This window comes from Typha angustifolia, chromosome 4 (genome assembly GCF_048772165.1).
Source record: "Typha angustifolia cultivar Huaian chromosome 4, ASM4877216v1, whole genome shotgun sequence".
Taxonomy (NCBI): domain Eukaryota; kingdom Viridiplantae; phylum Streptophyta; class Magnoliopsida; order Poales; family Typhaceae; genus Typha; species Typha angustifolia.
Window position 1 is genome coordinate 7519873 of NC_133242.1, and position 20864 is coordinate 7540736.

At 38.8% G+C, this 20864-nt stretch overlaps 2 protein-coding genes across 3 annotated transcripts; both read right to left on the reverse strand.

Annotated features, from left to right (window-relative positions):
• Positions 1-8636: 8636 nt before the first annotated feature.
• On the reverse strand, positions 8637-9620 carry LOC140759441 (protein PHLOEM PROTEIN 2-LIKE A1-like). Its single transcript, XM_073096010.1, has 3 exons — positions 9530-9620; positions 9298-9428; positions 8637-9169 (listed from the first exon to the last, which is right to left on the reverse strand). The coding sequence occupies exons 1-3, from the start codon at positions 9560-9562 to the stop codon at positions 8806-8808; spliced, it is 528 nt and encodes a 175-aa protein (XP_072952111.1). The 5' UTR covers positions 9563-9620; the 3' UTR covers positions 8637-8805.
• Positions 9621-18963: 9343 nt separating this feature from the next.
• LOC140759432 (protein PHLOEM PROTEIN 2-LIKE A1-like) lies at positions 18964-20007 on the reverse strand. 2 transcript variants are annotated; one of them, XM_073095998.1, is made up of 3 exons: positions 19857-20007; positions 19625-19755; positions 18964-19496 (listed from the first exon to the last, which is right to left on the reverse strand). In XM_073095998.1, exons 1-3 carry the CDS (start codon positions 19887-19889, stop codon positions 19133-19135), a joined length of 528 nt encoding a protein of 175 aa, XP_072952099.1. In that variant the 5' UTR covers positions 19890-20007; the 3' UTR covers positions 18964-19132. The 2 variants fall into 2 exon arrangements, with proteins under 2 accessions (XP_072952099.1, XP_072952100.1); XM_073095999.1 differs by having other exon boundaries at positions 19625-19751; positions 19853-19954.
• Positions 20008-20864: the final 857 nt, after the last annotated feature.

Sequence of the window (20864 nt, forward strand, 5' to 3'; positions counted from 1 at the left end):
AAATATTTTATTAGTTTCTTTGTATACAGATAGGATACTTAGAATTAGACTATCTTTTTTTATCAGCTTTTTAACATAGTTGATACATTCTTTGTCATATATATCTTTTTAGTGATCAAATATTATAATATATGTAAATACATATTATGTTTTTCAACACATGCATAAAAATTTTCCTCTCGTTATTGATTCTTTGCAATATTTACCTATGTTGCAGATAATCCAAAAACAATGACATCTTCGAAGACTTCTAAGAGGAAAGCTACTACTATAATGAGTGGTAAGAGCTCCAATCAACATTACGAGTTCAATGTAATGCCACTTAACGTTCGCTCTAGAAATGTGTAAATGAAAAGCCCAAGCCCAAGCCTAAGGAAATAAAGGAAGAAATGAAAAATAATAAGAATGCAGAGCATGTTTTTAAACTCATATCACAATGCTATACTAGAGTTTTCATGGAGGCAGCACATAAATATATTAGAGAGCTTCATACGGAGATTCTCTCTCAGACACCATTTGCTTGGCTTATTGAATTTCCTAGCATGGATTCTAACCTGCCATTAGTTAAAGAACTAGTCTCTTCTTGGAAGCCGAACAATTGTTTTAGAGTTAGGCATCTTCTTCTTGATCTCACAAAAGAAGATTTGGCAGTAATAACTGGACTACCAATTGTCGGGGCATCTTTGAAATATAATTACAATGAGACTGATGTATCTCCCGGCTTTGTAAGTCGTCATTTTCCTACTGGGGGCAAGCTACAATGTGCAGCCATTAAAAATGCTCTTAAAAAATTATCCCCAAGTGATAACATTGAAGATGTTAAGGATTTTGTTTATTTTCTCATACTATATTTGTTTACCACTATCTTATTTCAAAGGAGTAATTATACATGCCCTCCAGACCCTGCTTGCTACATGGAAGATATAGATGGTCTCTCAAATTTTTCCAGGGTGGGGGCAATGCATGATTTTTTATTATGGTCAATTCTTGAGACACATAAAAGGGTAAAGGAATTTAAGAGCAAACTGAGTGGAAAAGTTTGCTATATTAATGGAGCTATAGTTGTGCTTGTTGTTTGGTTTTACGAGCATATATATATGGCAAAACCATCGAATCCGCATGTATTTCCGAGACTATTTCGATGGGAGGGCAGTAGAATTACACATCGCATCACAATGCGGAAAGCTCTTATGAAGATTAAGCCGAACATGGTTTTAGAATTATAAGTTCTTTTCTTACTTTTCTTTCACATTGATTTATTGCACTATGTTTAGATTTCTTGTTAACAATTTGCAGGTTAGAAAGACTATTGCATTTACACTGAAGAAGATGCATTTGCTTATTGGAGAGCTTGCGGGAAGTAATGATGAAATAAAAAAAGGAGGCAGTGATCCGTCTCAGAAGTTGTTTAGAGAGTCTAAGGAAGAAAAACAAGTGCCATCAGAAGGCATTGATGATGCACCAAGGAAGAATGTCACAGGAGGACAAAATATCAAAGTGACTAAGAAGGTAATATATATATATAATATAAGGTGTTAGTACGATCTTATTTTTACTAATTTGTCTATATTGTACATATAGGATGAGATGAAAAATATGGACTCTGAATTGATTGGTGAAGGAAATTAAGTCTATTGTCATGGGAGAAGAAGTAAACTAAGATTTCGATTGATATTTTTTAAGTTGATACACATATTTTGAAAACTGATGCACACATTTTAAATAGATAAAGCACACAAATTATATAAATAATGCAAACTAAAATTAATATTTAATAGAGAAATTTTAATAAATGTATATATTCTGAAAAATGATGCACATATTTTCAACATATAACGCATACATATTAAATAAGAGATCCACACTGAAAATAATATTTTGATGGACATTTTTCAAGTCGATGCACATATTTTAAGCAGACAATGTATAAATATTACATAAACAATCCACATTGAAATTAATATTTAGCAAAGAATGGACTTGTAATAACCATTATTTAAAAAAAAATAAAGATAATAATAATAATAATAATAATAATAATAATAATAATAATAATATTATTATTATTATTATTATTATTATTATTATAATGATATAGAAATTCAATAAAAAAAGAGATAGAAAAAAAAATTGTGTTGCATGGCACGAGCTCGTGCCATGCAAGTTGCGAGCGAGCTGAGGATGCCACGTGCCCCCAGCTGTTGGCCTGGCCAACTTGGTCAGACCAGTTGGAGTGGTGGGCCCTAGCACTGCCGCAATCACCGCCACACTCCCTCGCTGCCTCTCTCTCTCTATAGCTCTCTCGTTCTCTCTCACTCTCTCATTCACCTCTCTTTCTCTCGATCTCTCTTTCTCTCCTCTCATCGACACCGGCCTACTGCCGTCATCGTCGCCATCGCTGCTGTCGCCACCTTACTCTCATCACCGTATCTCTCTCTCTATAGCCCTCTCTCTCTAAACTCTCTTGTTCTCTCTCTCTCTCTCACTCCCTCAGTCAATCATCTCTCTCTCTCTCTCAAACTCTCTCTTTCTCTCCTTCTCTTATTGACGCCACCACCACCGCCGTGGTGAGCCTCCCTCCCTTCCTTTCTCTTCTTCTTCTTTTCCTCTACTTCTTGCTCTATGGATCTAACTTCTCTGATAATAAGACATCTATCTAAATCACTTGTTTTATTTAATTAATCTAAATTAGATTTTTAGTTTAATTTTTTAAAAATATATAACATGGTTATTAGAAAAATGTAATTTGTGTAATTGCAATTAATTATAATTATAATTATCTATATATTTTTGACTTCATATATTTTTGTTAGATTAATACATGTCTTTATATTTAGGTGTATATATGTAAGTATGTATATATGTATATATATATATATAACTTATTATACATTATTATGCATGTAACAAAATAGGAGGCTTACTTAATGTTTATGTACTTGTATTTTAAATTATATTATTGTACATGCAACTCTTTTACGTTTTTTTTAGATGGACTATATAGCAAACTATAATTTTATAAATAAATCTACAATTAGAATAATAACATATTAATGTTATTATAATTAAAATATGATATAAATCAAATCAGTTAATAAAAATAAAAGAAGAAATTCTAAACATAATAAATTATCATATGTTACACAAACGGATTCGAATTAGATAAATAACTAACTCTATATTACTTAAACATTTTCAAATCTCCTCCTTCTATTAGAGACCTCGTAGACCTTACTAGCGATGAATGACGGTTGATTGATGGATGTGAGGGATACGTGATTTGTGTCTAATCAGAAATGAGTAATCTTATCTCTTAGATCCCTTTCTCAAATTAGGATATATTAGAAATTTATATATATATATGTTTCGGTCTCCAACATAGTAATATGATTTTATCTAAAGATGATTACAGTCGAGCATATCTTATCTCTTAGATGCCCCCAGGTGTCGACCTGGCCAAACCTAGTCGGGCCAGCTGGCATGGTGAGCCTCGACGCCACCCCAACCGTCGCCGCAACTACCGCCGCTCCCCCCAACCACCTCTCTCTATAGCTCTCTCTCTAAACTCTCTTGTTCTCTCTCTCTCACTCTCTCAATCACCTCTCTCTCTCTTGATCTCCCTCTTTCTCTCCTTCTCTTACCGACACCGGCCTGCCACTGTCATCATTGCGGCCGTTGCCGCCGCACCCTCCTCACCCCATCTCTCTCTATAGCCCTGTCTCTATATAGCTATCTCTCTTGTTCTCTCTATCTTTCACTGTCTCTCTCTCAATCATCTCTCTCTCTCTCTCTCACTCTCTCATTCTTTCTTTCTATTACCGACATCGACCTGCCCTCGTCGCCATCACTACCGCCACCACAACCACCGCCAAGGTGAGCCTCCCTCCCTTCCTTTCTCTTCTTCTTCTTCTTCTTTTCCTCTACTTCTTCCTCTCGTGGATCTAACTTCTTCTCAGACAATAAAACATCTATCGAAATCACTTATTTTATTTAGTTAATCTAAATTAGATTTTTAGTTTAATTTTTTAAAAATAGATATATTTAGTAACATGGTTATTAGATAAGTGTAATTTGTGTAATTGCAGTTAATTATAATTATAAATATCTGTACATAAATATATTTTTAACTTCACATTATTATGCATGTAACAAAATAGTAGGCTTAATGTTTATATTACATGATTAAGTAAAGATTATTTTATATGCAACTCTTTATTAGTTTAGTAAGAGGAGTAGTCACAAAATAATTTAAAATATAATTATATAATATATGTACTTGTATTTTAAATTATATTATTGTACATGTAACTCTTTTACGTTTGTTTTGGTTGGACTATATAGCAAACTATCATTTTATAAATAAATCTACAATTAGAATACATATTAATGTTATTGTAATTAAATATATGATATATATATCAAATGAGTTAATAAAAATAAAAGAAGAAATTCTAAACATAATAATTTATCATATGTTACACAAATGGATTCTAATTAAATAAATAACTAACTTTATATTACTTAAACATTTTAAAATCTCCCCTCCTATTAGAGATCTCGTGGACCTTATTAGTAATGAATGATGGTTGATTGATAGATATGAGGGCAACGTGATTTGTCTTCTGATTAAAGTGAGTAGTCTTATCTCTTAGACGTTTTTCTCAAATTAAGATATATTATATATTTATGTATATGTATGTTTTGTCCTCTAGCATGATAATATGAGCATCTAAAGATGATTGTAATCGAACATATTTTTTTCATGCATGTTATTAGGATGATCTTAAATATGAGTATAATGATGATAAATATAGATGATTAAAGATGACTATACTGTTTTAATTTTATGTTTAGTCGATCTGTAGTATGAGTATGTATGTGATAGATTAGCATGAGTATACATGCGTTGTCTACATAGTTGAAGACTACATTGTATAATTTTTCTCTTGATTTCTGTTTTACCTAAATTCCTATTATGCATTGATTTGTTATTGTACTGGATAAATGCATATGATTGATGGGTTACGGTACCAAAAGATCGGCTATAGAATGATTCCTTCAAAATCTGGATGTAGTATAGGAATCAGTCTGCGCAACCGTGGACAAATATTAGTAAAATATTCTTTGGTAGTCAGAAAATTACGAAACTAAGTGGATTAGATTCATAACTTTCTGATCTACAACTTTATTATTAATGCCCTTCGCAGATTCAAATTGCAACTGGGACGAAAATACGAAATAACGTGAGTGATGGTGGTGGTGATAGGTGGAGTGGATGTTAGGGTTATTGATGGGTATAGAGGTGAAGGTGGATGGAGGATGTGGTTAAGGGATGTAGACAAAGGGAATGAAGTAGTCGAGATCCTAAAGAAAGAGGGGTAGTTCGAGAGTCGAGGGAGATTAGAAGTTAGGAGAAAACTTACCAACTTTAGAGGTAGAAGGATGGTGAAGAAGGAGGAGGGAAAGAGTTTAGAGGAAAGATAGGAGGCAAGCAATCAATAATCCTATTTCATATTGAATTTGGCTACCATCCACATACTTATAGATGCTAGCCAATAAGTCCTAATAACAATAAGTAACCCTAATTCTAGAGGATTCCCGTCGATCGTGTTCGAATGTGCCCGATCGCATTCGAACGCACAAAAGACGTTCTCTGTATGTGCGAACGTGATGTAAGCGTTCGAACGCGATGTTCGAGCTCGCCTGACCATGTTCGAATACACATTCCGCGTCCTCCGGATTTGCGAACTTAATGTAGGCGTTCGAAAGGGAGTTCGAATGTGACCCCTTCTGCGTTCGAACGCGGCCTAGAGGAATTTTATTTTAATAAAAATAAATAACTAATGCAATAAGAAAAGATCTTAACTAAGTGTATCAGCCCACCACGTTTCCCCACCTTGCTCTCAAGGTGAAAAGTCGGGGAAACGCTCCAAAATATCAATCTCTAACTCCCATGTCGCCTCATCATCGCTTGTCAAGTGATACACGTACTTATGATCTTTTCTTATTGCATTAATTATTTATTCTGTTGCTTTCGAACGCAGAAGGGGTCGCGTTCAAACTCCCTTTTGAACGTCTGCATCAGGTTCGCAAATACAGAAAACACGAAAAGTGCATTCGAACTCAGTCAGGGGAGTTCGAACGTCTGCATCGCATTCGCACATATAGAGAATGTCTTTTCCGCATTCAAATATTGTCGGGTGCGTTCGAACGCGATCGTGTCTATGGACGCGTGCCCCCAACATTGTGATCTTATGACCGACCGAGCTCACCTAACCATACCGACATAGATGAGCTGCTAGTGGAACGAGATGAAGTACTCAAGCGGCTCAAGCTTCACCTAGCAGCAACACAGAATCGAATGAAGCAAGTGTATGGTTGCAAACATCAGGAAAGAAGGTCTATGTTCAACCCCAACCATATCGGCAAATCTCAATATGAGCCATTTAGAACCAAAAGCTAACACATTACTTCTTTGGTCCATTTTAAACTTTAGAGAAGGTGGGAACAGTTGCATATAAGCTGGACTTACCCAAGTCGTCCCGAGTTCACCTAGTCTTCCATATATCTAGCTTTAGAGCAGAGTTGGTGCAATTGAGCAAGTTGCAACAGAATTACCCAAGCCCAAATCAGAGGCAGTTCAGCTCACTCTAGAGAGGGTCAAACGCGAAAGACGAATAGTCACAGGTGCAACAAGAATCTATAAAGGGCATGAATGTTAAAAATGTAGATCAGGAAGATACGGAACGATCATCACTAGTTTCGTAATTTTTTAACTATGGGATAATATTTTGAGAATATTCTTCTTCGATTGCACGGACTACTTTCCTACATCCAAGCTTGGTCAGGAATGGATGCACGATCCATAACAACAAGTTACATGAGGGGCGGCGGCGGTGGCTAGGTTCAGTCGTAGGTCACTAGCAATCGGCCCATGGCTTGTCCTTGCGGCGATGGAATGACGGCGAGCAGTAGTGGAAAGCTAAACTCGAGCTGGTACAATGGTGGCCATGGCACATCGCCAGCGAGTCCATTAGCCTCTGATAATATGGAAGGGACTCATGGCCCCACTACAAGGGAGCAGCGATGATAGGAAGCAGCAGCGGAGCCACTTGACGTAGGGGTAGCCTCCTGCGATTGTGGCTATCAGGTTCGGCCACTTGATGATCCTCGACAGCTGCGGCAGCCACCACTGGCCGATAGTGTGCCCAAGGAAGCCAGTCATGGTCGCCGGTGGTCGTGGGAGCGTCGAACCCGTGGCAACCAACCATGGGTTTGCTATAGCAATAATCATTGTCGTTGGCAGTCTTTTAGCAGTTGTTAGCATAAATAGAGGCCAAGTCCTAGGTGCGGTTGGTCCTACACCTCCTTCATGATTTAAAGTTGATGGCCGTGGTTGGCCTATTTCTGCTGTGGCCGACGGTGCTGGCGATGTAAGCGGCATGGGTTGGCCGTGCTAGGCTAGGAGAATGGCCTTCAAGTCTTGGATCCTTTTCAATCATTTCGAAGCTCTCATTTGATTCAGCCAAAAATACTTTAAAAATTCTTTTGCCCACGTTGGGGCTCATCGTCGACAATTACTACTGGTGATCCTCTATGGAATGGACATGAGTTCTTCGTCCTCTATGGTCACTCCTTCCTCATTCATCTTGGATTGCATGGTAATCATTGTCCAAGGAGCGTCAGCTCTGCTACCAATGTTACGAACCTGATTTGGACTAATCTGGAAGTAAGAAAATTATGAAAATTTATAGAAAGGTGGCCTCAGAAGTTTAGGTTCTAATGGATCTAATTTCACAAGAATTCGATGTCTGGATGAAAAGTTATTAATTAAATAGTGGCGAGTGGTCAAATAGGGTAAAACGATAATTAACTGATGTTGGTCGTCGGAGGGTGGCAGATGGCCAAGGGTAGTGGTGAAAGGTCGTAAGATAGGACGGCTACTAGTGGAAGAAGATGGCTAGGGTTTGGAAGATCGGAATGCTTCTATTGCTACGATCTATTCTTAGAAAGATAAATGCAATCTAACGGCTACGATAAAAGATAAGGACGAAATATTAACTTTGCTAAATTCAGATTCGTTCAATAATCATTATCAATATATGTCCACTCCTATTTATAGAAATAGAAATTTCTAGCGAATTAGATCTACATGAGGATTATCTAATTTATTTGAAATTCAAAACAATAAGATAAAGCTAACCAACTAATTTGACTCGACTCGACTTGACTTGACTTAACCGATGTGGTCCGATCATAACAAGAAGACATAAAGAAAGTTAAAGAGAGATAAAAAAATTAAGGAAGACAATTCAATTTATAATCATATCATACCTAAGATACAAGCCATAAGAGCTAACTTATAAGTAACAAAAAAGGGTCTCAAAATCAAATTAGATATGCACAATTAAATTTATCTAAACTAGCCACCATATTTTCCACATATTGCAACTCTATTCTGTAATCATTTTCTAGTTTCTTTCTTATTGTGCTCGATAAATAGGTAATAAATATGATAGCCTAGATGTTTCATCACATGCTATATTTGTGGCTAGCCCTCCCAATTTGTTAAAGATATTGCAACAAGTGGCATAGATAGGTAGGAAATACTACACAATTAATCATCAATAATGCAATTTGATGGAAAACATTGAAGGATTTTATTGACACATAACCAACACAAAGTACGACACACATAAGGTGTCATATTTAAACACACAGAGCATACAAAAGCACGCCACTTTATTTTAATATCATCAAGGGTGACATGGGTAGTTCAAATAATTCATAGTAGCGATGGTGCATCTATATTGGCTTGATTTGCACCCCTTTGATAATGAGTCCGCTCTTGGGATTGGTATTTGTGGTCTCGCGCATTGAGAAGTTAATTAAGCCTGCTCCAAATGCAACAAAGTCACCGACGTGAAGATCGGCCCAAATGTCTACCGGCATTTCATCGAGGCTAGCCGTGGTGGAGGATGGCATCTCGTTTGGTAAGTTGAGGGTGAGGTTCACAGGGATCTTCCAACCGTCAGATGGATCCTTTTTCATCACCTTGAACACGACGCTGTACTTAGTACCTTCTATGAGCTCACTCATATCAAAACTCCCGGTTGCCTCAAGCCACCACACCTTCACTAGTCGAGGCACTTCTACCAAAATATTTTCCCTAAATCACAAATTAAGGTAAATTCCATGAGTATTTCAGACATTCTTATATATATATAATTGATTACAGTACTGAAAATTAATGGAATTATAAATTATAATTTATATGCTAGAAAATTTGTAAAGCACCTATCAGACTTGATCCAAGTCCATGTCCAGTACTGCTTCGTCCCGCTCCATGCGATGGATAGATTTCTGGGGTACAACATAAAATCTTTACGAGCAATATTCCCAAAACTAACATCACCATCAGTACCCGTCTGCAAATAATGTATTTATATATATTAAAGATTATGAGTAGAAAAATGAGCACTAGTGCATGCATGCATTTGATGCATAAAACACTAATAAATAAACTTGCCATTGCTGTCAATTTTGGACCCTCAGTTGCCATCTTTCACTCTCTCTGTTTTTCTTATCTTACCTTGCTGCACTTAGATGAATGCACTGAGATGCATGCTTACAATCATATATAAAGGAATCAAACAAGGAATCTAGAAGCATTTATAAATGCATAAACAATGACTTATAATATATGAATGACGGCTTAATGAATGATCTCTAAATTTACTAATTTAAGAATGACTCGCACAAATTAAAAATGACTTAGAACAACAACATATTCATATGTATACGGATATGTATTTCATTATAAATTTCTTTTCTTAATTTTAATAGCAGAAAATATGCAAGCTAGTAGGCTGTATTGGAAGCAACTCAGATCTTATCCTATCTTAGTTTTAGATAAATTTCAATATTATTTAGTCCCTAAAGACATGATTGGCATTAAGAATGACTTACTTATATGGATATGTATTTAATAATAATAGTCATTTTTTAATATTAATACAACAATAATTGTAAGCTGGCACGATGATGTTGATGTTTGAGAGTAGTACCGTATATGTTTTGGATTGATCTTCTGAGAATTTAGAGGTGAATGCCGTAAGAATTAAACGTATATTGTGTATTTCTAACTAGTGGGCAAATATTATTATTGTAATAATAGAGTTTATCTGCATCAAAAGCCTATTTGGTTTTTGATTCGGCGAGTCAGACTCATTTTCGGTATCTCTTACACTTGATGTTTTTTTTTTTTACTTTTATTACAACTTTGTCCTTTCTGCCATTTAGTGACTCATTAAATATTGATAGTATTCTATACAAGATTAAGAAATGACCCATACTCATCTTCTACTTCATATGCTTATTATTATTATTATTATTATTATTATTATTATTATTATTATTATTATTATTATTATTATTCATCATCTTCTTCTTCTACGGCTCCTTTTTTCTATCTTTTAATTTCTTTAATTAGTTTTTTTCATAAATATAATAATATGTTTTATTAATTTTTAACAATTTATGATCCATGGGTTCGAATATGGATGAACTTAGGGGCATGTTTCAAATATTATTGCATAGAGTTGACAACATGTAAAAGGATCACAATGAAATCAAGGAATATGTCATGAATCGATTGAGTTCGTTATCTCCTCGACGACGATCGAAGCTTCAAGAAGGACAAGCGGTGGGACCTTATCGAACATATATTCCATAGGTCCAGGTGCGTCATGTGAGTGCCAATGATCCCTTCTTATCTATGGCTACACATTATCCCCCACCTCCATTACAAAACCCAAGACCAACGGTGGTGGAACCCGAGAGGCGTGCGGCACTAGTGCGCTTCAACGATGAGGAGGATTGGCACTTTGAGGATGAGGTTGATCCCTTTGGAGATGGTGATGGACGTGCTCGAGGATTTGGAGAAGGTGATCAACATGCACAAAGGCTTAGACCTGAACCAAGGATCTTTAGCGAACCTGACAATGCTATTCAGGGGAGAACCGCACTATTAGGACCGTTTTGTTTGCAATGTCGGTCCTATTGTATTTTTCACTTTTTGAGTATGTAAATGGGATGCCAACCCCATATCTTTTGTATATTTTTGAGTGTCTTTTGGTTTCTTTTAAGAGCTCCTTGCAAAGCAACCTTGGGATCGCAATATTAGTGTTGTCGCAACACTAGTTTGGGATTTTTCTCGCATATGCCTATAAAACTCATGGGCCAAAACCCAAATGGGGCTTACTCTCAAAACGTAACGCCCCACAAGACCTTTGAACCCCCTGGGTTGCAGAATTGGGGATGCTCATACTTAGTAGTATAGGAGAACTATCGAGAAGAATTAAGTGAGCCAGCTTCGCAATCGAAGTACCACTGGTTCAATGGTGTTCATTTTTCCCTCGATGGCTATCCTGCCCCTTTAAATTTCTTCTCGTTGGCATGTTTTGTAACTTCTTTTCCAATCAATAGAGAATTGCAAACTTGTTTGCCAAACATTATATTTTTCTTGTCTTTGCTTTGTCGCAATCTAAAACAGGTGCATCGCTTGTGAAGTGAATTGCTGACTTAACTTTGCTACTTGAAAGTTGAGTGCCACACGATCTTTGTCTATCTCAAAGACTTAGTCCGTGAGAAGTGGTATCAGAGCGGGTCGACAAGAGTAACATCCTTGCGAAATGGGGCACCACAAGTAAGGCGGAGAGACAAGTCAAGCGGCAAATATAGCAAATTTAGGCAAAGGACCAACAGTGCCAGTGCTGATTACAGAACCACATCTGAGCAATTCTGAAAGGCATCGAAGTAACAGAGAGCGGCTTGACGACATGGAGGCACACATCTCGCAACTGAGTGCTAGTGTTGCTCAAATATACACTCTCGGTGATAAGGTGGATCGCTTGGAGGCGTATCAGCAACACATCGATGACGAGATCGAAATGTTGCGACGATCAAGAACAAGTACCCAATCCCTCTCATTGCAAACTTGTTTGATCAAGTTGGAGGAGCACGGATGGAGGAACCCGTATTGCAGTGGCCAAACTACTCCCTTCCATTTGAAGTTCACACAGATGCTTCTGATTATGCCATCGGAGGAGTTCTTGTGCAAGAAGGACATCCGATTGCCTATGAAAATTGCAAGTTGAATGATACGGAGAGGAGTTATATGGTGCATGAAAAGGAGATGACGGCGGTCGTACATTGCCTTTGTGTTTGGAGGCATTATCTCCTTGGGTCTCACTTTGTGGTGAAGACCAACAATGTTGTTTTGAGTTATTTCCAAACTCAAAAGAAGCTCTCTCCAAAGCAAGCAAGATGGCAAGACTTCTTGGTTGAATTTGACATGGTTTTGGAATACAAACCAGGTCGAATAAATCAGGTTGTGGATGCCTTAAGCCGCAAGGCTGAACTTGCTACTCTCAAAGTGGTGGCGAACGAGAGTATAAGCCAAGTGCAAGCGTCGCTTCTAAAGAAGATTTGCGAGGGGATGCAAAGTGATCCGATGGCAGAGACCCTCAAGAAGCTTGTAGACAAAGGCAAGACGCGATGATTTTGGGTCCAGGAGGGACTCATTATGACAAAAGGAAACCGCGTGTACATGCCACGGGCGAACAACTTGAGAAGAGAACTGCTCAAGGAGTGTCATGACAGCTTGTGGGCAGGTCATCCGGGCATACATCAGACCTTGGCTATGACCTGCATACATCAGACCTTGGCTCTTGTGGAAAGAGACTATTATTGGCCAAAGATGGGGGAAGCTGTCGAAGAGTACATGCGCAGTTGTCCCATTTGCCAACAGGACAAGGTGGAGCACGCGAAGCCTTGTGGGTTGTTGGAACCGCTCCCCGTTCCTGAGCGGCCATGGGAAAGTGTCTCTTTGGACTTCATTTCGAGCTTGCCAAAGGTCGAGGACATTGGCTCAGTGTTGGTTTTGGTGGATCGGTTATCAAAGTATGCGACTTTCATATTGGCTTCGCTGCACTGCACCGCTGATGAAGCAGCTCATTTATTTCTAAGGCACGTGGCCAAGTATTGGGGAGTTCCACAAAACATCGTCAATGATAGGGATCCTCGATTCTTGGGTCAATTTTGGACGGAGTTGTTCAAACTCTTGGGGTCAAAACTCTTCTTCTCCACAAGCCTTCATCTCCAAACGGATGGCCAAACTGGAAGAATAAATGCTCTTCTTGAGCAATACTTGTGTCACTTTGTTAGTGTCAATCAGCGAGATTGGGTCAAGCTACTTGATGTTGCCCAATTCTCGTACAACTTGCAGCGGAGCTCTGCATCCACTAAAAGCCTATTCGAAGTTATCATGGGACAACAACCTTCCACACTGCATATCACCTTGCCAAAGAGTGGCATCGGAATGCAGAGATTGCCAAAGCCTATCTTGAAAAGGTAGCACAAAAGATAAAGAAGTGGACGGACAAGAATAGAAGGTCGCGAGACTTTAAGAAAGGCGATTTGGTGCTAGTCAAGCTTCAACCGGCATCGCTCAAGTTCTTTCGCAAGGTGCACAAAGGACTTGCTCACAAATATGAAGGGAGAACTCGACTTGGACAACAAGTGGGCTATCCTCTTCGGCTAGGCCACCTTCCTCCTCTTGCTTCCCTTCTAGATCTTTTGTGGGAGCATCCTCGAATGCCTCCTCCATGAGCATGATGAAAATGGGATGTTTGGTGCATTTGTGCCCTAGTATGAAGTGCTAATCACAATAAAAGCATAGGTCGTTCAAGAGCCAATCTTCAATCTTTGCTAGTGTGACGCGTTTGCCCATAATCCACGGCTATCCCCTAGAGTCAAGGGCTATCTTTTGTGGGGGTGGCTAATTAGGGCTTGGCCGAACTCACCCTGAACGTGCCACACTCGAGATTGGCGATCTAGGGTTGGACCGCAAGTCGTTAATGGTCCACGCTGGTTAGTGTGTCACCTTTAATTCCTATATCTTCTCTTCCATCATTCGAGCTGCTGAGAAGGCTTCCAACACGGTAGTAGGATCAGTCGCCTTGACTTTCACTTGGATATCACAATAAAGCCCGAATACAAAGGTGTTTTTGAGAGCAGAGTCCGACCACCCCTGGACTCGATTGCTAATTCTTTTAAACTCCTATTAATAGGCTCTTACAGAGGTCTTTTGGGTTAGCTTTGCCAAGGTGGCTTGGAAGTCTTCATAGATGGAGAGTCTAAAATGCATACAATGTGCATCAGAAAACTCCTCCCAAGTATTGAAGGCGCGTGCGTGGTGTGCTACTTGAAACCAACTCATTTCTATGTCTTCAATGTGGAATGAGGCCAAAATCACCTTTTGGAAATCAGGTGTCCCTTGATAGGTGAAGAATTGGTCAACTCAATAGATCCAATCCAACGGATTGCCTCCGCTAAATTTAGAAAACTAAACTCAAACAGTTCAGGGTCGTAGCACCGGATTGCATTCGTTCTCATGTTCTCAGTGCTGCCATTCATGTGGCTGGGCTCTTGGTTGATAAGGGTACTCCCACTCTTCCCAAGGGTCTCGTTCAAGATTTGGTATCATGAAATCCCTCTGACACTTCAGTGGAAGATCTGCGCATCAGCCTTGTGGACCAGCGCCTAGTGGCCATGGTGCCGGCAAGATTGGTCTTTGCCGGACCCGATCTTGCTGCAGTGGATGTTCCTTTGGTCGAGGGTGTTGATCACGAGGAGGTGGTCAACAATTTGGTTGGGCAGCAACCAATGTTGGAGCAACAAAAGACGCAACCCTGGCAAGCTCTTCCTTGTTGTTTCTAGGTAGGGTGTCGCCTTGATTACCCTCCCCACGGTTGGAATGATTAGGTGTATGCCCTGGACGACTTTGGTTCATGTCCACAAGGGTCACTTTGATATCCAACATTGTTTGTGCCATGAACGCTAAGATTTGCAAGAGATCGGGAGGGCCTTCTGTCCAACCTTGCGAGCTCGGTGGAGATGGCGATCTTGACGGAGTCATGTGGTCCATCTCCATGACTTGCTTTGATGTTTGAGATGATCGCCTTGTTTGCTTTGCTGCCTTCGATCTTGCTGTAGCCATGATGGTCCAAGGATTGTTGGCTCTAATACCAGTTGTTACGAACTGGGCTAAAGAAAGGTTTAGGTTGGGTACTAGGATTGAAGGAAGTTCTTTAATGGTGATGGAAAGAATGAAAATGGGATGAATGTAGAGATAGGGATACTTGCGATCAAAGAAGAGATCGGACAAGGGGGAAGAAGAGGATCGCTCCTATAAGAAGTAGGACAGCGACAGACAAGGGGAAGGATCTAACTAATGTTGGCTAGGGGTCACTGTGAGATTAGGGCATGAGGAGGAAGAGAGATGAAGAGAGACGAAGAGAGATGGAAAGAAAGAAGATTCAGTCATAACATGACCCAACTAGAGTACACTCCACGGTACTTAGAGGGTATCCTTCTAACCCAAACAACATGAATAAATCCCTAGAAACAAAAGCGTTCTTGTCGCAACGCATTCGAACGTGCTTGATCGCATTTGAACGCACAAATTCTTTTTTTTTGTCTTCGTGAACCCGTGTAGGTGTTCGAATGGTGCGTTCGAACGCAAGTCCCTGGCATTCAAATGCTCCCCCAGTAAAAGGCCTTATTTTCTAAAGCAAATTTATTTCTTTCCATACAACTTAATCTAGCTCTAGTTGTATCACAAATTAGATAAATAGACTCATCCCATTGAACCCAATGCTACGAGTGGATCCAATCCGACCAAGTCGTATCAAGCGGGGCATGAGGGAACCTTTAGAACCTATAAGAGGTTAACACAAAATTGTGTCTGGGTAGGAGTGAGAAAAGAAGTGTTGTCCTATGTTCAAGCATGTGAAATTTGTGTCTGGGTAGGAGTGAGAAAAGAAGTGTTAACACAAGATTATGTCTGGGTAGGAGTGAGAAAAGAAGTGTTGTCCTATGTTCAAGTATGTGAAATTTGTGAACACGCCAAGGCGGACTTGAAGAAACCAACGAGGCTACTATAACCCCTACCCTTTCTAGAGCAAATTTTGAAAGATAGGGCGATGCACTTCATTGAAGGACTTTCCTAGGTTAGAGGATATATAGTGATAATAGTGGTGGTCGACCAGTTAATGAAGAGTGCACACTTTTCAGCTATAGCATACATGTACATTGTAAAGAAGGTAGCAAAATTTTTGCGAAGAAAATAGCTCAGCTACATGGAATGCCGACGTCAATAGTTTCAGACTGTGGTCTAATTTTAATGAGTTGCTTTTGGCAAGAGTACTTCACCCAGCAAGGTACTAAACTAAAAATGAGAGTAGTGTACCATTCGCAAATCGACGAGATATTTTTTCATAATTAGAAAATTAAGAAACTAATTGGGTTAGGTCTATAGCTTAGCAAACCGACGGGCAATCCGAAGTCGTTAATCGCTACCTTAGCAATATTTGCGATGCTTCACCGAGGAGCAACCGAAGAGATGACTAGCTTACCTACCCTGGGCGGAGTACTCATACAACACGGCTCACCACACCACTACTTGGATGACCCCCTTCGAGGTTGTCTATGGATGCGTGCCCCCAACATTGTGATCTTATGACCGACCGAGCTCACCTAACCATACCGACATAGATGAGCTGCTAGTGGAACGAGATGAAGTACTCAAGCGGCTCAAGCTTCACCTAGCAGCAACACAGAATCGAATGAAGCAAGTGTATGGTTGCAAACATCAGGAAAGAAGGTCTATGTTCAACCCCAACCATATCGGCAAATCTCAATATGAGCCATTTAGAACCAAAAGCTAACACATTACTTCTTTGGTCCATTTTAAACTTTAGAGAAGGTGGGAACAGTTGCATATAAGCTGGACTTACCCAAGTCGTCCCGAGTTCACCTAGTCTTCCATATATCTAGCTTTAGAGTAGAGTTGGTGCAATTGAGCAAGTTGCAACAGAATTACCCAAGCCCAAATCAGAGGCAGTTCAGCTCACTCTAGAGAGGGTCAAACGCGAAAGACGAATAGTCACAGGTGCAACAAGAATCTATAAAGGGCGTGAATGTTAAAAATGTAGATCAAGAAGATACGGAACGATCATCACTAGTTTCGTAATTTTTTAACTATGGGATAATATTTTGAGAATATTCTTCTTCGATTGCACGGACTACTTTCCTACATCCAAGCTTGGTCAGGAATGGATGCACGATCCATAACAACAAGTTACATGAGGGGCGGCGGCGGTGGCTAGGTTCAGTCGTAGGTCACTAGCAATCGGCCCATGACTTGTCCTTGCGGCGATGGAATGACGGCGAGCAGTAGTGGAAAGCTAAACTCGAGCTGGTACAATGGTGGCCATGGCACATCGCCAGCGAGTCCATTAGCCTCTGATAATATGGAAGGGACTCATGGCCCCACTACAAGGGAGCAGCGATGATAGGAAGCAACAGCGGAGCCACTTGACGTAGGGGTAGCCTCCTGCGATTGTGGCTGTCAGGTTCGGCCACTTGATGATCCTCGACAGCTGCGGCAGCCACCACTGGCCGATAGTGTGCCCAAGGAAGCCAGTCATGGTCGCCAGTGGTCGTGGGAGCGTCGGATCCGTGGCAACCAACCATGGGTTTGTTATAGCAATAATCATTGTCGTTGGCAGTCTTTTAGCAGTTGTTAGCATAAATAGAGGCCAAGTCCTAGGTGCGGTTGGTCTTACACCTCCCTCATGATTTAAAGTTGATGGCCGTGGTTGGCCTATTTCTGCTGTGGCCGACGGTGCTGGCGATGTAAGCGGCATGGGTTGGCCGTGCTAGGCTAGGAGAATGGCCTTCAAGTCTTGGATCCTTTTCAATCATTTCGAAGCTCTCATTTGATTCAGCCAAAAATACTTTAAAAATTCTTTTGCCCACGTTGGGGCTCATCGTCGACAATTACTACTAGTGATCCTCTATGGAATGGACATGAGTTCTTCGTCCTCTATGGTCACTCCTTCCTCATTCATCTTGGATTGCATGGTAATCATTTTCCAAGGAGTGTCGACTCTGCTACCAATGTTACGAACCTGATTTGGACTAATCTGGAAGTAAGAAAATTATGAAAATTTATAGAAAGGTGGCCTCATAAGTTTAGGTTCTAATGGATCTAATTTCACAAGAATCCGATGTCTGGATGAAAAGTTATTAATTAAATAGTGGCGAGTGGTCAAATAGGGTAAAACGATAATTAACTGATGTTGGTCGTCGGAGGGTGGCAGATGGCCAAGGGTAGTGGTGAAAGGTTGTAAGATAGGACGGCTACTAGTGGAAGAAGATGGCTAGAGTTTGGAAGATCGGAATGCTTCTATTGCTACGATCTATTCTTAGAAAGATAAATGCAATCTAACGGCTACGATAAAAGATAAGGACGAAATATTAACTTTGCTAAATTCAGATTCGTTCAATAATCATTATCAATATATGTCCACTCCTATTTATAGAAATAGATATTTCTAGCGAATTAGATCTACATGAGGATTATCTAATTTATTTGAAATTCAAAACAATAAGATAAAGCTAACCAACTAATTTGACTCGACTCGACTTGACTTGACTTAACCGATGTGGTCCGATCATAACAAGAAGACATAAAGAAAGTTAAAGAGAGATAAAAAAATTAAGGAAGACAATTCAATTTATAATCATATCATACCTAAGATACAAGCCATAAGAGCTAACTTATAAGTAACAAAATAGGGTCTCAAAATCAAATAAGATATGCACAATTAAATTTATCTAAACTAGCCACCTTATTTTCCACATATTGCAACTCTATTCTGTAATCATTTTCTAGTTTCTTTCTTATTGTGCTCGATAAATAGATAATAAATATGATAGCCTAGATGTTTCATCACATGCTATATTTGTGGCTAGCCCTCCCAATTTGTTAAAGATATTGCAACAAGTGGCATAGATAGGTAGGAAATACTACACAATTAATCATCAATAATGCAATTTGATGGAAAACATTGAAGGATTTTATTGACACATAACCAACACAAAGTACTACACACATAAGGTGTCATATTTAAACACACAGAGCATACAAAAGCACGCCACTTTATTTTAATATCATCAAGGGTGACGTGGGTAATTCAAATAATTCATAGTAGCGATGGTGCATCTATATTGGCCTGATTTGCACCCCTTTGATAATGAGTCCGCTCTTGGGATTGGTATTTGTGGTCTCGCGCATTGAGAAGTTAATTAAGCCTGCTCCAAATGCAACAAAGTCACCGACGTGAAGATCGGCCCAAATGTCTACCGGCATTTCATCGAGGCTAGCCGTGGTGGAGGATGGCATCTCGTTTGGTAAGTTGAGGGTGAGGTTCACAGGGATCTTCCAACCGTCAGATGGATCCTTTTTCATCACCTTGAACACGACGCTGTACTTAGTACCTTCTATGAGCTCACTCATATCAAAACTCCCGGTTGCCTCAAGCCACCACACCTTCACTAGTCGAGGCACTTCTACCAAAATATTTTCCCTAAATCACAAATTAAGGTAAATTCCATGAGTATTTCAGACATTCTTATATATATATAATTGATTACAGTACTGAAAATTAATGGAATTATAAATTATAATTTATATGCTAGAAAATTTGTAAAGCACCTATCAGACTTGATCCAAGTCCATGTCCAGTACTGCTTCGTCCCGCTCCATGCGATGGATAGATTTCTGGGGTACAACATAAAATCTTTACGAGCAATATTCCCAAAACTAACATCGCCATCAGTACCTGTCTGCAAATAATGTATTTATATATATTAAAGATTATGAGTAGAAAAATGAGCACTAGTGCATGCATGCATTTGATGCATAAAACACTAATAAATAAACTTGCCATTGCTGTCAATTTTGGACCCTCAGTTGCCATCTTTCACACTCTCTGTTTTTCTTATCTTACCCTGCTGCACTTAGATGAATGCACTGAGATGCATGCTTACAATCATATATAAAGGAACCAAACAAGGAATCTAGAAGCATTTATAAATGCATAAACAATGACTTATAATATATGAATGACCGGCTTAATGAATGATCTCTAAATTTACTAATTTAAGAATGACTCGCACAAATTAAAAATGACTTAGAACAACAACATATTCATATGTATACGGATATGTATTTCGTTATAAATTTCTTTTCTTAATTTTAATAGCAGAAAATATGCAAGCTAGTAGGCTGTATTGGAAGCAACTCAGCTCTTATCCTATCTTAGTTTTAGATAAATTTCAATATTATTTAGTCCCTAAAGACATGATTGGCATTAAGAATGACTTACAACAATGACTTACTTATATGGATATGTATTTAATAATAATAGTCATTTTTTAATATTAATACAACAATAATTGTAAGCTGGCACGATGATGTTGATGTTTGAGAGTAGTACCGTATATGTTTTCGATTGATCTTCCGAGAATTTAGAGGTGAATGGCGTAAGAATTAAACGTATATTGTGTATTTCTAACTAGTGGGCAAATATTATTATTGTAATAATAGAGTTTATCTGCATCAAAAGCCTACTTGGTTTTTGATTTGGCGAGTCAGGCTCATTTTCGGTTTCTCTTACACTGCTTTTTTTTTTACTTTTGTTTAAACTTTGCCCTTTCTGTCATTTAGTAACTCATTAAATATTGATAGAATTCTATATAAGATTAAGAAATGATCCATACTCATCTTCTACTTCATATGCTTATTATTATTATTATTATTATTATTATTATTATTCATCATCTTCTTCTACGACGGCTCCTTTTTTCTATCTTTTAATATCTTTAATTAGTTTTTTTCATAAATATAATAATAGGTTTTATTAATTTTTAACAATTTATGTTATTTCTTTTTA

Coding starts and splice junctions, on each gene's coding strand:
- LOC140759432 (XM_073095998.1), bottom strand. CDS start 19,889: ATGGCAACTGAGGGTCCAAAATTGACAGCAATG. Junction 19,756..19,856: donor GTCCAAAATTGACAGCAATG/GCAAGTTTATTT, acceptor CATTATTTGCAG/ACAGGTACTGATGGCGATGT. Junction 19,497..19,624: donor ACTTGGATCAAGTCTGATAG/GTGCTTTACAAA, acceptor TTTGTGATTTAG/GGAAAATATTTTGGTAGAAG.
- LOC140759441 (XM_073096010.1), bottom strand. CDS start 9,562: ATGGCAACTGAGGGTCCAAAATTGACAGCAATG. Junction 9,429..9,529: donor GTCCAAAATTGACAGCAATG/GCAAGTTTATTT, acceptor CATTATTTGCAG/ACGGGTACTGATGGTGATGT. Junction 9,170..9,297: donor ACTTGGATCAAGTCTGATAG/GTGCTTTACAAA, acceptor TTTGTGATTTAG/GGAAAATATTTTGGTAGAAG.